Source organism: Alexandromys fortis, unplaced genomic scaffold, assembly GCF_014885135.2.
Source record: "Alexandromys fortis isolate MF-2015 unplaced genomic scaffold, M_Fortis_MF-2015_v1.1 scaffold_163, whole genome shotgun sequence".
NCBI classification, from domain to species: domain Eukaryota; kingdom Metazoa; phylum Chordata; class Mammalia; order Rodentia; family Cricetidae; genus Alexandromys; species Alexandromys fortis.
The window spans coordinates 1,533,439-1,548,653 of NW_026068085.1; the positions used below are offsets into that span (position 1 = coordinate 1,533,439).

A 15,215-nucleotide genomic window follows, 5' to 3' on the forward strand; every position below is an offset into this window, starting at 1 on the left:
TCTTGATCTTCTCTCCTGGTTTGCTCTCTTTGTTTTTTCTCTTAATCCCCTCAGTGTTGTAGCAAGCTTTTGGTCCCTCTTTTCTCTCCTCAGTATTGGAGCAAGCTGCGTTTCAGAGTTCCACAGAGGTTGCAGGAGGATAGGTGGGTTTGCGAGCAGGGTGTGTGTAGTAGTTTGGATAGCAGATGAATGGGTTTGGGGGTTCCTAGCCACAGGAATGTCCATGCTGACTGACTAGAAAAGCCGAGGGAGTTGGTGAAATGGCCCAGAGTTTTGTCCCACTGGGGAGGTCCTAGAGAGTGGGGTGAGCCACCATGTGGCTGTTCACTCACCTCTTAAGTCCCCTCTGTGTTTCAGAATTCCACTGAGGTTGTAGTTGAAAATTGTTTTGTAAAACCAGGGCTAGAACCTTAACTGTTTTACCAACATGTAATTTATATGCACTGAAATATGCCCATCTTAAGTATATTTTGGTGAGTTTGGAGAACTTACACAGTAACATTAACTATAGCAAGATGTCTTGTATCCTTGTACTTTTAATTGTGGACCACAAGTGCCAAAAAGTCATTGACTTCTTTTCTTATTATTATGCTTCTTTTCTTATTATTTGTTGTATGGTATATTTCTTTGATCTATCATCATTTGCTTTCTCTGTAGTAATGAGATTTTATCTATTTTGTTGCATTTTTCAAAAATTATTTTACTGTTTCTGTGTTTCACTATTTGAATGTATTGTAGCCTATTATTTATTTATTGCTGTGGGACAGTGGTCTTGTACCCACAGATTTGTCACTTGTACTGGCTTAATAATTAATAATAGTTTTGTTTGTTCTTTTTATAATTGCCTGACTTGTAAGATTGTGTGATATACCTGTAATATGCTTTTTTTTTAATAATGAGCAAAAAAACTGTTTCATATGCTGGACCATTTTCAGTCTTTATTTGTGCAGGAATACCATGATGGCCATAATTTCTAGTAAATATGTGATTATCAAATCTGCCTTTTTTGAACTCAAAGCAGTTGCCCATTGAAAACCCAAATAGGTGTCAATGGTGTGGTATACGTATTTTAATTTTCCAAATTTTATAAAATGGAACACATCCATCTCCCACATTTTGTTTATTTTTTTGAGTACCCTTTGGCTTACTTTCTGTAGGTAGTGGTGATTGATTATATAAAAAACAAGTAGGACATCTTTTTATAATTTTCTTAGTTTGTTGCCATGTAATAGAAAACTCCCTTTTTAAGCTTTTGCTATTGACATGCTGTTTTTTATTAATTATCATGACATGCATACAGAGGACCACCCCAACACAGATAGAGAGAGACATTCAGTGATAGGTCTGATCTGTTCTTTCCAGTTAATTATGGTTTTGCTAAGAAATCAGTTATCATTTTTTGCTTATTATTATTATTATTATTATATTGCTTATATGCCTTATCTGTTATTCTTTAAGATTTTTCTCCTGACCATCTGTTTGCTTATTTGTTTTGTTTTTTTATTGTTTTTATTATGCTATATATTTTTCTTTACTCCCCTCCTTTTTTCTCCCCTTCTCTTCTACCCTCTCCCATGGTCCCCACCCTCTCAAATTACTCAGCAGAGTTTATCTTTTTCTATTTCCCATGTCTTTCTTAGGTCCTCATTGTTGTCTAGGTTCTCTGGAATTGTGAATTGTAGGCTGGTTGTCTTTGCTTTATGTCTAAAAGCCATTTATGAGTGAGTACATATAATATTTGTCTTTTTTGGATCTGGGCTACCTCATTCAATATGATGTTTTCTAGATCAATCCATTTGTAAATTTCAAGATGTCGTTTTCTTTTTCTGCTGTATAGTACTACATTGTGTACATGTACTACATTTTTATCCATTCTTCAGTCAAGGGGCATTTGGGTCTGTGATAAACAATGCTACTATGAACATAGTTGAGCATATGTCCTTGTGGTATGATTGCACTTCCTTTGGGTATATATCCAAAAGTGGTATTGCTGGGTCTTGAGGAAGGTTGTTTCCTAATTTTCTGAGAAATCACCATACTGATATCCAAAGTGGCGGCACCATTTTGCACTCCCACCAGCAATACAGGAATGTTCCCTTTACCCCACAACCTCTTTAGCATAGGTTGTCATCAGTGTTTTTGATCTTGGCCATTCTTACAGGTATAAGAAGGAATCTCAGAGTTGTTTTGATTTGCATTTCTCTGATTGCTAAGGATGTTGAGCATTTTCTTAAGTGTCTTTCAGCCATTTTAGATTCCTCTGTTGAGAGTTCTCTGTTTACGTCTGTACTCTACTTCTTTTATTGGACTATTTTTTTTTTTTTTTGATAACCAATTTCTTGAGTTCCTTGCATATTTTGGAGGTCAGACCTCTGTCTGATGTGAGGTTAGTGAAGATCTTTTCCCATTCTGTAGGGTGTTGTTTTTGTCTTGTTGACTGTGTCCTTTGCTTTACAGAAGCTTTTCAGTTTCAGGACGTCAGGTTTATTAATTGTTTCTCTCAGTGTCTGTGCTACTGGGGTTATATTTAGGAAATAGTCTCCTGTACCAATGCGTTCAAGTGTACTTCCCATTTTTTTCTTGTATGAGGTTCAGTGTGGCTGACTTTATGTTGACATCTTTGAGCCATTTGGACTTGAGTTTTGTGCATGTTGATAGATATGGATCTATTTTCATTCTTCTACAGGTTGATATCTAGTTATGCTCTTGTAGAATGAGATTGGAATAATTTTCAACTTTTTTGAATAGTTGAGAACAGTTAGAGAAAAATTGATACCAGTTCTCTGAATGTTTGGTAAGAAACAGAAAAGATGCTCAAGGGTCGGCTCTTACTTGGTAGGAGACCTTTTTATTGATTTAATTTTATTATTTTTTATTGATCTATTCAGGTATTTTTGTTCTTGAGTCAATCTTGATAAATTGTGTGTGAAGAGTTTTAATTAATTTGTTTTAGGTTTGTGTGCAATTGTTCATTAGAGTGTGTTTTTGTGGGATCAGTTATATTGTCTATATTTATATATGTTTATTCATTTGACTTCACTTTTTCATTTTAAATATAACTGTGAAGTGAATATAAGACATTTTAAAGAATTTTTTTGCATCTTATATTATCTCTTGTGTTTCAATTAACTAATTTTTATAGTGGTTTATTTTTCTTTTTTATTGATTTTATTGAAGTATGTGTTTTTCTCTGCTTCCTTCCCTTCATCCCCTGCCCCTTTGTCCCTTCTCCTATGTCCCCATGCCCCCACTTGACTCGTGCCATCTTGTCTTTCATTACTTCCCTTGTACATTAGATCACTGCTTTTTTTTTTTTAATGTAGATATGGTTTGTTAGTTTTATTCTTGTGAGTGTAGGTTTTAGTTCCATAGATTTTTTTTTCTTCTGTGTGTTCTAGCCTTTGTTTTTTTTTTTTTTTTTTTTTTTTATTATAAGGTCTAGTATCACAGGCTACCCCAATCAATTGTTACCTTCTTCCCTGGGCTTTCTGAAAGCTGGCACTGCAGACATGCTCTGATCTTCTATTTTTTTTTTATTTTTTATTTTTTTTAGTATTTTGCATTGCTCTTTGTTATTCCATTTATTTGCCAATATTTGGATTTAATTTGTTCTTATTCTTCTTCCTTGAGTTGTAACATTAAGTTGATATTTTTTTTTCTTATCGTATTGTTGCATTGTGTTGTTTTTTCTGGTTTCTATGGCAAAGTATTCATCAAAAGTAAGCATAAGGAAAGAGAGTTTTATTTTAGCTGAAAGTTTCACGTTACTGGTTACTGTCTATCATCAATCATGGTGGGGAAGGAATGGCAATAGGAGCTCACAACAAAACTTGGTCACACATTAGATCAAAAACTAGACACCTGCCTTGAAATAAGGTTAGTCTATAACACTCAGAGGCCTGCCCCCGAGTAGCTCTCCACTACAAACCATGTCTCCAGCCTCAAAGGTTCCGTGCCCTACAAAAACAGTACCATCTGATGAGGACCAAGTATTGAGGCTGTAGAGGCAGGTCACCATCCAAATGTAAAGCTTGACTGCAAATTTGTCCTAAGCTATTATTATTGCCTTCTATTGTGCGGCCCTCTCTTCCCTCAAAGTCCATTGGTCATCAGTCAATGAAGAAAAGGGGACAGAAGCAGCGACAAAGAGCTTTTTTTGCATGGTCTGTGAACACGGGCCGAAATTTCCTTCCGGAAAACAGTTGAGCTTCAGTGAGGCCGCTTAACTTTATTCCATACTGTCGAGGATATATAGGATTGGGGACAGTAGCTGGGAAATCCCTAATTTGCATTAAGTGGCACCCTCCTATCATATAGCTGGATTAAGCAGCACAGCCCTATCACAATAACTAGAACATTTCACCTAGTTATTCTGTGGGCAGAAGAGGAAGAACATTTGCAGGGAACATTGTCAAGGATCATCCTTGAGATCTTCAGGCACTGGGGCCTAGAGACAATCTCCAGATTAGGTTAGGTACAGAGCAGCAGGAAGTCCTCACTGGGGGATGGGGTGATTTTCTCTATATTGTACTCCCAAGCCAAGGTAGACTGCAACCTCTGACCAGCATGGCCTCCCGATCCCGATGTTCCATAGCTTTCAGTGTGCTGCCTTTCCATTATAGTTTGTTTTTTGTTTTGTTTTTGTTTTTTTCTGAGACAGATTTCTCTGGGTAGCCCTGGCTGTCCTAGAGAATGCTCTGTAGACCAGGCTGGTGTTGAACTCAGATTCACCTACCTCTGCATCAAGTGCTGGGATTAAAGGCGAATTACACTACTGCGAAGCTCAAGATGTTTTTATTGTGATTACTTTACCGTGCTAGTGATTACAATGCTAGGCTAGGATCTCTCACCATATTACCAACTTTTGCCTTATTATTTAGTTAAGGTAGTGATTGTATAATACTTTCTCTTCAACATATTTGTGTTTTCTTCTAACTTATATTACTATCAATAAAAAATATGGTGGTTATGATTTTAGCTGCATTAGATTTTCTTCAATTTGTTCAAATTTGTCTAGTGATATCACATGATCTTTCCTGGAGAATTTTCTATATACTTGAGAAGAACATATGTATTATTGCTTTTGGTTAGAATGTTCTGCGTGTGTCGTAGGTCCCTTTGGTCTGACATATAATTTAAAGTTTTCTCTTTAGCTTCCTAACTGGATATTCACTAGTGTTGAAAGCTGTGTACCTAAGTTTCCTTATAATTTATTATACTATAATCTCTCTTTTCTATCCTTTAGTGCTTATTGGAGATGTGTGTGTGTGTGTGTGTTTACAGTTACTGTATCCTCATGATTAATTGTCTTCTTAATTTCATAATGACATTTGTCTATTTTTATAGTGTTTTACTTTAAGACTCTTTAAATAGAAATATTTTTGGTTTTTTACATATGCACGCATTAAAGTTCAAATTTAGTCTCATAGACATGTATTTTAGGATATGTATTTATTTGTATATAATACCTTTTGGCTGTGGAAGTTAAGCCGTTTTTGTTAATAAAAAATAATAATTGGTAGGTAAGAGCTTACTAATATCAATGTAATGATGCCTCTATTAACTAAACCTAAAAGGATATGTTTTGGAGTACTTGCTGGGCATGTGGCCTACCCTGAAGTGTGGTTACTATATCCTGTGAGACTCCACCAGAAGAAACTAATTTTGACTTTGCAAGCAGGTGTCAGTTACAGAAAGCTTCATATTTAGGGGTGTGATCCCTTGTCCACTTTCCCTTCTCAGGACTGGGATCTCATCTGGTTTAAAACTGTTCAGGCTCTGTGCATGCTGCCACAGTCTCTCAGTTATTATGTGTGTCAGTTTTTGAGTCTAGGGATCACTATTTCCTTGGAGCCATTGGTTCCCTCTGATTCTGATATTCCTTCCGTCTCTTCTTCTACGTGAGCTTCCTCAGACCTGATAGGGGATATGATGAAAAGATCACATTTAGGACTGAGTGCTGACTCTAAAACCTCTTTACTTTCTGCATATTGTCTAGTTGTAGCTTTGTTTTTCATAACATCCACTTTTTTTTTAGTTCTTTATATATTTTATATATTAGCCCTCTATTGGACGTGTAATTGGCAAAGATCCTTTTCATATTCTGTAGCCTGCAATTTTATCTGGATGTTATGTCCTTTGCCATAACAAAGCTTTTCAGTTTGATTGGGTTCCATTTATTAATTGTTCTTAGTGCCTATGCTATTGGTGTCCTGTTTAGGGAGTCTTTTTCTGTGCCAGTGAGTTCAAGACTATTCCTCACTTTCTCATTCTGTCAGAGTCAGTGTATCTGGCCATAGTGCTTGATGCATTTGGACTTCAGTTTTATACAGGCTGATGAATAAAAATCAATTTGTGTAACATGAGGGCCTGCTTGTTGGGGTTTCTGTCCTGCCTAGTTCCCACAGCCGGTAAGTCCCAAAGAAAATCACACAGAGATCTCCATAAGATTATAAACTGATTGGCCCATTAGCTCAGGCTTCTTATTAGGTCTTGTAGCTTATATTTAACCCATTTTCTTATCTATGTTAGCCACATAGCTCAGTACCTTTTTTCAGCAGGGCAGGTCACATCCTGCTTCTTTGGTGGTCTGGGCAGGACTGAGGGCAGAGCTTCCTTCTTCCCAGAATACTCCTGTTCTCATTGCTCAGCTCCTACTTCCTGTCTGGCTACTGGCCAATCAGCATTTATTTAAAACGTAATTGACAGAATACAGAATTGTCCCCCCCCAGATTTGCATTCTACATGCAAGAATCCAATTTGACTAGTAACCATTTGTTAATGATGCTCTCTTATTTTCTAGTGTGTATTTCTGGCTTCTTTATCAAAAAATCATATGTCCATAGGTTAGTAAATTATTTCTGGGAATTAATTTGATTACATTGATGAAAGGCTCTTGCTGTTTTTACTTCTGAAGCTCTGTAGTGCAACTTGAAATTGGGGAAAGTGATACCTTCAGCAGTTCTTTTATTATTCGAGATTGTTTTAGCTATCCTGGATTATTTGTGTTACACATGAAGCTAAGAATTAGCATTTAGATTTCTATGAAGAATTGTGCTGGAATTATGATGACATTGTTTTGAATCTATAGATAGTCTTTAACAGGATGGCCATTTTCATGATATTAATTCTACTGATAGTTGAACATGGGAGATTATTCCAACTTCTAATGTCATCTTCAATTTCTTTAGTGTCCCATTTTTTAAATTTTTTTTTTAAAAATCTCCAAATCTCTAAAAATTAATTAGTTAATTTTGGGAGCACCATTGTGAAAGGTACATTTTCTGATTTCTTAGTCTGTCATCTGTATATATATAGAAAGGGTACTGATTTTTGTGTGTTAGTTTTGTATGTTGCTACTTTTCTGAAAGTGTTCTAAGCTGTAGAGTTTCGTGGTGGAACTTTCAGAGTCTTTTATGTATATAAAGCAGTATATTCTGAAAATAAAGAAACTGACTTTTTCCTTTCCTGTTTGTATCCTCTTGTTCTCCTTCGCTTGTCTTATTGCTCTAGCTAAGATACATCCTTATCTTGTTCCTGATTTTAGTAGACATGCTTTGAGTTTTTTTTTTCCCATTTAGATTGATGTTGGCTGTGTTGCTATAGATTCTCTATTATGTTGAGGTATGTCTTCTGTATTCCTTTAATTCAGGGCTTTTATCATGAAGAATGATAGATTTTTTTAAAGGCCTTTTCTGAATCTAATGAGATGATCATTTGGGTTTATCTTTAAGTCTGTTTGTGATAGATTAAATTTATCAATTTATGTATGTTGAGCCATGTTTGGGATGAATCCAACTTGATCATGGCAGACAATTTTTTTGATGTTTTCTTGGATTCAGTTTTGCAAGTGTTTTATTGAGAATTTTTGCATTGGTGTTCATAAGGGATATTGGTATGTAATTTTGGGGGATGGGTATTTGTGTAATTTAGGTATTGAGTAATAGTTGTCTCATAAAAAGAAATATGAAATGTCCCTTCAGTTTCTAGTTTGAGGAATAATTTGGGGAATATTACTTTAAGTTTTCCATGATTGTCTTTTAGTATTCTGCACTGAATTCATCTGAACCTGTCTTTGTTTGTTTGGGAAAAGTTTAATTTCTCCTTCTGTTTCACTGATGGTTATGATTCTGTGTAAATTCCTTATCTGATCTTTATTTAACTGTGATAAGACATGTTCTCAAGAAATGTATCTGTTTCTTTTCAGTTTTACAGTTTGATGGAATACAGATTTCCTCACTTCATTTGTAATGCCCTCCTTTATCTTTAATTTTATTAATTTCATTTGTCTCTATCCTTTAATTTGGCAAAGGTTTTGTCAGTCTTTCTGATATTTCTAAAAGAACCAACTGTTGGTTCTTTGTATTTTTTGTTGTTGTTTACTTTTGTTCTGTAGTTTGTTTCTATTTCATTGGTTTCAGCCCTGAGCTTTGATTATTTCTAGCCATCTACTCTTTTGGGGTGCTATTTCTTCTTGTTGTTCTAGAGCATTCAGGTGTGGCATTAAGTTGCTAATGTGAGATCTCTCCATTTTTTAATATAGGCACCTAGTGCCATGAACTTGCCTTTTAGAATCACCTTTATTGTGTTCCATAGTTTAATTATTTTCATTTTAATTGTGTCCTAGGAAGTTTTAAATTTCCTTCTTGATTTCTGCCTTGGCTCACTTTTCATTCAGTAGTGAGTTCAGTTTCAACAGGGTGTTATTTCAATTTTCTTGTTTCTGATGAGGCTTACTTTCTGTCAAAGTATGTGGTTGGTTTTGGAGAAAGTTCTATGATACTCTTTTGTGTTTAATTGAAATGTTGTGTGAATATCTGTTAGGTCCATTTTTATGGTGTTATGTAGCTCCAGCTTGTCTCTGATTGACTTTTGTCTGTATGAACTCTGCTGGGGAGACTAGTGTGCTGAAGTATTCCACTGTCACAGTTTGAGTGTCAGCATTTGAGCTTAGCTTTTTTGTGTGCTTCTTTCATGGGGTTGGTGCATAGATGTTTAGAATTGCAATATTATCTTGATGGATTTCATTTAATGAGTATGTAGTATCCTTCCATTTCTCCTCTAATTAATTTGGTTTGAATTCTATTTTTTTCAGATATTAAAATGACTATGTGCTTGGTTCTTGGGTCAATTTGCTTGGGATGTCGTTTTCCATCCTTTTACCCTGAGGTGATGTCGCTCTATGGTGATGTTGCTCTATGATGGTTGGGTATGTTTCCTGAATGCATCAGAAAGATGGGTTCTGTTTTCCAGTCCACTTTGTTAGTCTGTGCTTCTTCTTGGGGAATTGAGACCATTGGTGCTGAGAGTCATCACTGAGCACTGTTCATTGAGTGCTGTTATTTTGTTATGGTGTGGGTTTTTCCCCTCTTTTGATTTGATAATCTTGGATTATTTATTCCTTTTTTTAAATGTGTTTAATTACTTCAGATTTGTTTTTCTTCTAGTACCATTTGTAGAGCTGAATTGATAGATATCGTATGTCAAGAGGTTGTGTCTCCAGTGACTTGAGGTGGGGTGGGAAGGGTACCTTCTTCCACATGCTGCTTCAGGACTGCAGGTGAGACCAAAGAGATCATAATAGAGGACAGGAAAGACAGTGAAGGCCACTTGAGCCACAGTCCTGTGTGGCAACTTGGGTTCCCTGACAGAAAGTGTTTGGGTGAGAGTGTCCACAAGAAAGAGCTAAGCTATGTTTAAACCAAGAAGAGGTAGAGTCCCCAGGGAATGGAGATAGGATGGGCAAAGGGGTACCTACAAGCAGGAAGTTACAAGGCTGAAAGTGACCTGATTTTTGTTTATCCCAGTCATTGTGTGCAGAAGCCTGGGTGAATAGTATCTTTCCTGCATGTGTGTGTGTGCACTCATGTATGATAATCTCTTCACTTTTGGGCTGGGTGTATGTTTTGTTAATGCTGTATGCAATAAACTTCAGCATGCTACAGCAACAGACTCTAATTTCATTGTGGATTTTTCTTTTCCTTTTTTTTTTATTTTTGAGATCTTGGTGCAGTAAGGTCTTTTCTGAATGTTCTTACTTCTAAGAAATCACTCAAACACATCGCATCATAGAAAGACTCCTGTCATGCTTTTCTTCTTTGTTATTACTCCCTGTAAGTCACAGTTCTGGGTGGATAGATTCCTCATTGTGCTGCATAGGCTTCAGAGTTAATCATTGTCCAAACTGCTGACTCCTGTTGTTGAAACCTTCTCAAAGCCATTGTGCGCTGAGCGTCATCCTCCTTCCATTCCCCACATGACAGTCAGATTCTGCCTTGTGTCAGTAGCACTTTCAGGTCTCCCTGAAATACTACATCTCTGTTTCTATGTCGATATGAGATCCTGAACCAAGTGCCTTTGCTTCCTCCTCCCTTTTCTTTGGTTTTGAAAACAATGGCTTTTTTTTTTTTTTTTTAACCAGGGTGCACAGCAGTAAAAGTTCCTACCAATTCTTTAAAGGAAAATAGATTTTCCTTCTACTCTTCATAAAAAGGCAGCATTTTTCCCCTCTGACTAAGGGCTAAGCTTTATCATTCTCCAGTAGTCCACATGTATTTGCTTTGTATAAGAAAAAAATGTGATTTTATTTCTGCCAATATTTCAGTGGCAGCCAGTAATTACTAGCCCACAACTAGGAAGTTCTCTTGTATCCTAAATTACCCCTTTATCCTAAATTTTCTTCCCATGACTAGACCTGTGACTAAGCACATATAGGTGAGGACAAACTTTTCTTGTGACATATTCCCACTGTCACATTAGCTGTACTTTGCCATTAAATTTCTTTAAAACTTAGCTCATTGTCATGTTTACTTCTGCTATTTTTTTTCCTTTTGTTCTACAAAAGTAAGTTTTTTGTTATAGGTTCAAGAAAAGTTGTGATTCTATAGATTATTTGTCTTTTCTTGCTTTCTAGACCTTAAACAGAAACCAAAACAGTAATTCATATTTGAATGAGTTTGTCTCTGTGTAATATCTTCAGAATCTTTAATGTCAAACTGCTTCTTATTATAAGTTTAAGCTTTTCTTCTTTTTTTTAATCTGTTTTGGTTTTTGTTTGTTTTTGTTTTGTTTGGTGAGAAAGGATCTCACTTATATCTCAGATTGGCTTAGAATTTATTCATTTCACGGGGGGGGGGGGGGGGNTAGGGGAGGCTGTAAATTTAAGACCCTCCTACCTTGCCTCTCCAGATCTGTGATTCTCGTTATGTGCCACAAAGCCTAGCCAAAAGCTAGAAATGTTAACGGTCTCGGCAGCTGGTTTTGTTTGTTTGTTTGTTTGTTTATTTATTTTTATTATGGTTCACAGTGATTTCCTTGGAGGTGTATTTTGGCTTCCAAGGTAGCTGTTTACCTAAGATTTTATTCATTGTTATTTTGGCTTATTGCTGTGACTTGTGCATGTCAATTGCTTCAATATTCATGGTTCATAAAAACGTCCCATATGAAGAAATGGAAAGAATAGCAAAATTCTTAAACAATTGTTCTAGACAATTTAGGTTTTAAGAAATTATTACAATTGTTAACTTTCCATGGTCCCTCAGTGACCCAAGGGAATAACCTCTTTTTAGGAAATTTTGTTCATAACCCTAAGGAAATAATTGGTAATTGACTAGATGAATTCACTAGACTTCTAATGCTTTTTTCCCCCATCATCTACACTTTTATTTAGAGTTTTGGAGGCTGGAAAGGCAAATGTCATCTTACCAAAAAGTTCTCCAAGTGGGATCACTCATGTGATTGCCAGTAATGCAAGAATCAGTGCTGAGCGAGAACAAAAGAACTTTAAGGCTCCTTTTTATCCAATTCAGTATTTAGGAGATTTTCTTTTAGAGGTAAGTAAAATAAGTATTAGACTTTTAAAGCATTTGTTTTCATAAAGTATCAAGAGTCATTCCTTTCAGTTCTCGAATATCCTTGAATACCAGAGTTACAGATGCTCAGCTCTAAAGCCCTTTGTGTGAAATAACATAGGGTTTGTATGTCACATGTATACCTTCCTGTGTACATTAAATTGTCTCTAGATTGCTACAAGCATGCACATATTCAGGACCAGTCAGGTTTAAGCCAGCTAGTTTGTCAAGTCTATGGTTTAGAACATGCAGAAATGGAGGGCTGATTGTTTATATTAAAACTGAATTCTGAATTTTGAAAGTGCAATAATTAGAAACATGAATATGGGATATTTTAAGGCATTCTCAATTTCTTAAATAGTCAAGAATGTGGGTATAAATTTGACAGAAGCTTAAGTTTAAACTTGTTTTATTTTTTAGTCTCTACTTATATCATAAATACTTTAGTGGTATATGCTAAAAATAATTTTAAATATTTTACCATACACTATAGTAAATTAGCAGAGAATGCATGACATACAAATTTGAGATTTCTGTCTCTTTTGGAAAGGAAAGAATTATTTTTAAAATTTAGAAATAATTTCCTGCCCTCTTCCGCCTTCTTCCTTCTGCTTAGTCATGTAAATTCCAGGTCTCAAGTTTTTTTTTCAGCAGGGTTCAAACACCCAGTGAAACTCCGGATAGATAAGTGAAGAATTTATGATTCATTCATAGGGTTATAAAAAGCTCAGGATGTTCATAAATAACCTTCACCTATGAACAGTCATACTCCTTCCATTATATCTCATTTCAGCATGAAATGATACCTGTTAACTTGTAGATAATGTCAGTGACCTAGGATCACTTTTCAAAACTTTCCTTACTGATTTCTTATATCCAGTCTTTACTAAGTCATACCAATTCTATTTCACATATCAAACTGCTTCTCTTTGTTTTCTAACCTCATACTAACATCAAGTCTTTTCTTTGTGCAGCCAGAATAAATTTTTAATTACTTAATGATATTCTACTTTGTGTTTTCCATAATTATGTCCCGATCACCTTGCACAGAGCCTGAACATGAATTCCTATTTCATATTTGTTAGAGTAGCAGAAATTATGGAAGCCTTTTGAATCTTCTGAGTACACATAATATGTATTTCTATACTCACCTTATCCTGGCGAGCAGTACCACTGTAGTCTTGGAAAATTCAATTTAGTTTATGGTATGTATCTATTTGAACTGTGGGAAATGTCATTGTCCTTGACAATGATTGATCTGGGAATGAGCATGTGATCAGATCATTGGAATAGTGAGAAGTATGAGAATTAAAATATTTCTTTCACAATCTAGCTTTGATAAGAAGACAGTCTTACAGACAAAAGAATAGAGATAGAATCTGGACACTGGACACTTTAACATAGCCCTAGAAGTAGGCACCTAAAATTCCAGAACTCTTAAAGGCTGAAGCAAAAGAATCATGAATCTCTGGCTAATCTGGGCTATATAGCGGGACTGTGTCACAAACAAAACAAAATTCTGACCCCTGTGCTGATACCTGAGTTTCTGTATTCACCAATCTTACACTAGTTCTTTCATTGGTCCTCATTGCCATTCTGAGAGTCAATACTTATTGTATTGAGTCGTTTTCAGTTGGTTTTCTAGTACCACCAGTGACTAAAAGTTATTCTTGTATTTGTAAGTATATCTGAATTATATATTTTCTGTGAAGAATAATTAGAGTATATTGTTTAATAATCATACAGCCTTAGATTTAGCTGCTGAAGTATTAAAGAACAACAAATATTATGTCAACCAAAAGTAGCAGGTAGCATCTATTTTATACACTGAGTTTTAAAATGCATTGTTTTGTTAAGTTCTGTGTCAGACAGAAGTACATAACTGGTCTAAATGAGAAAACCACATCGTGAATATTTCTAGGAAGGGTGAGAACAATAACTTCATTAGTTAACTTGTCTGTTTTTTTTTTCAAATCTGTGACATGAAACACATAATGCACCTAGAATACTTCCTTTAAAGTATCATCTACGAAGAGTTGTTATGTACATTGACTGAGTTAAAAATGACAATCACAAAAACTCTTGTGTTCAATGTTCTTAGACATTTTAGAAAGCTGAGTGGCAGAATTGGGGTAATATTTAGTCAAGGTTTGTAGGTTTTTCTGGGAGATGTGCAGTGCATTAGAGATGTGAATGGGGAACATCATATATCCATTTTTGAGGTGCTTTACCTCAAATGGGAAAATTCATTTTCTAGTAGAATACAGGTTACTAAAAATATGCAAAATAAGGGAACACAAAGGGGCAAAATTACTAATATGTATTAATTGTTGATCTATATAAGATGTTATAGAAAGGAGAAGTTACTTTGGGATACTTAAACTTCTTTGCACTGTCAAGGAAACTAAGAGATCTGGGGAGACGACTCCATGGACAAAGTATGCGGAGCTGAGTTCAGATCCCTAGGACCCGTAAAGCCCAACATGGTAGTACACATCTGTGATCCCAGACTCCTGTGGCGAAATGGGCAACGAAGACAAGGCTATCCCTGAAAGCTAATAGGCCAGCTAGCCTAACATACTCAGGAGCAGACAATAAGAAATCCTGTCTCAAACAAAGTGGAAGGTGACGATGACACCTGAACTTGTCCTCTAGCCATCACACATGTGCATACACAGGCATGCGTGCTTACACACATCATATACATGCAGATATTTTCTTCATTGAAGGAAACTTACAGAAATAAGAATAACAGGGTACAAAAAGAATTTCTAAGTTAAATCCACTAGTTTTACCTAGGTTTACTTTACCTGTTCTGAGACATAAGAAGTCATTTGTTCTATGGCGTACTACAGGCGGTAGTATGCCACTTGGCGTATGAAAGCTAATTCCTAGTCTTACTGTGGTTGTGAGAATTCTTAGAACTGCTGCTCTTTGCCGACAGTGATCACTGTGGACACTATTCTAATCACTTACACTCTCTTTCTCATTTAAACCTATCTCTATGTGACGGTTGGTATTATATCATTCCACCTCACGTTGATTAAATTAAGGTACAGTGGATTAAATAAATCACCTGACATCCCATAACTTAGAGTACTTGTATAATGCACCCTAATGTGTAGATCTCCTGTGTAGTTCCTGGAAAGAGTAGAAAGTAAACATTATGCTTCTGGTCTTTTTGCTAGTGATAATAGATGTTTTTTTGTATTCTGTTTACCTGAAATCTTTGTGGAATTATACCTGATTTTAACCATTTAATTGTCCAGGCATAGAGATTTATCTTCTTTCAACCATGTGAGGTTAAAAAACAATTTTTCTTGCTGCAAACTCTTTCAAAAGCAATTGTTTAAAGACTTATGATGA

General features: G+C 35.6%; 1 protein-coding gene across 6 annotated transcripts in view; it reads left to right on the plus strand.

The window, feature by feature from the left end:
• The window catches only part of Slf1 (SMC5-SMC6 complex localization factor 1), a 75,750-nt gene that overhangs the window by 17,443 nt on the left and 43,092 nt on the right, over nucleotides 1-15,215 (plus strand). For all 6 annotated transcript variants that reach the window (XM_050122185.1, XM_050122184.1, XM_050122183.1 and 3 more), the window contains exon 5: nucleotides 11,669-11,831. In XM_050122185.1, the coding sequence (XP_049978142.1) occupies nucleotides 11,669-11,831 (163 nt within the window). The remainder of the gene's footprint in view (nucleotides 1-11,668; nucleotides 11,832-15,215) is intronic.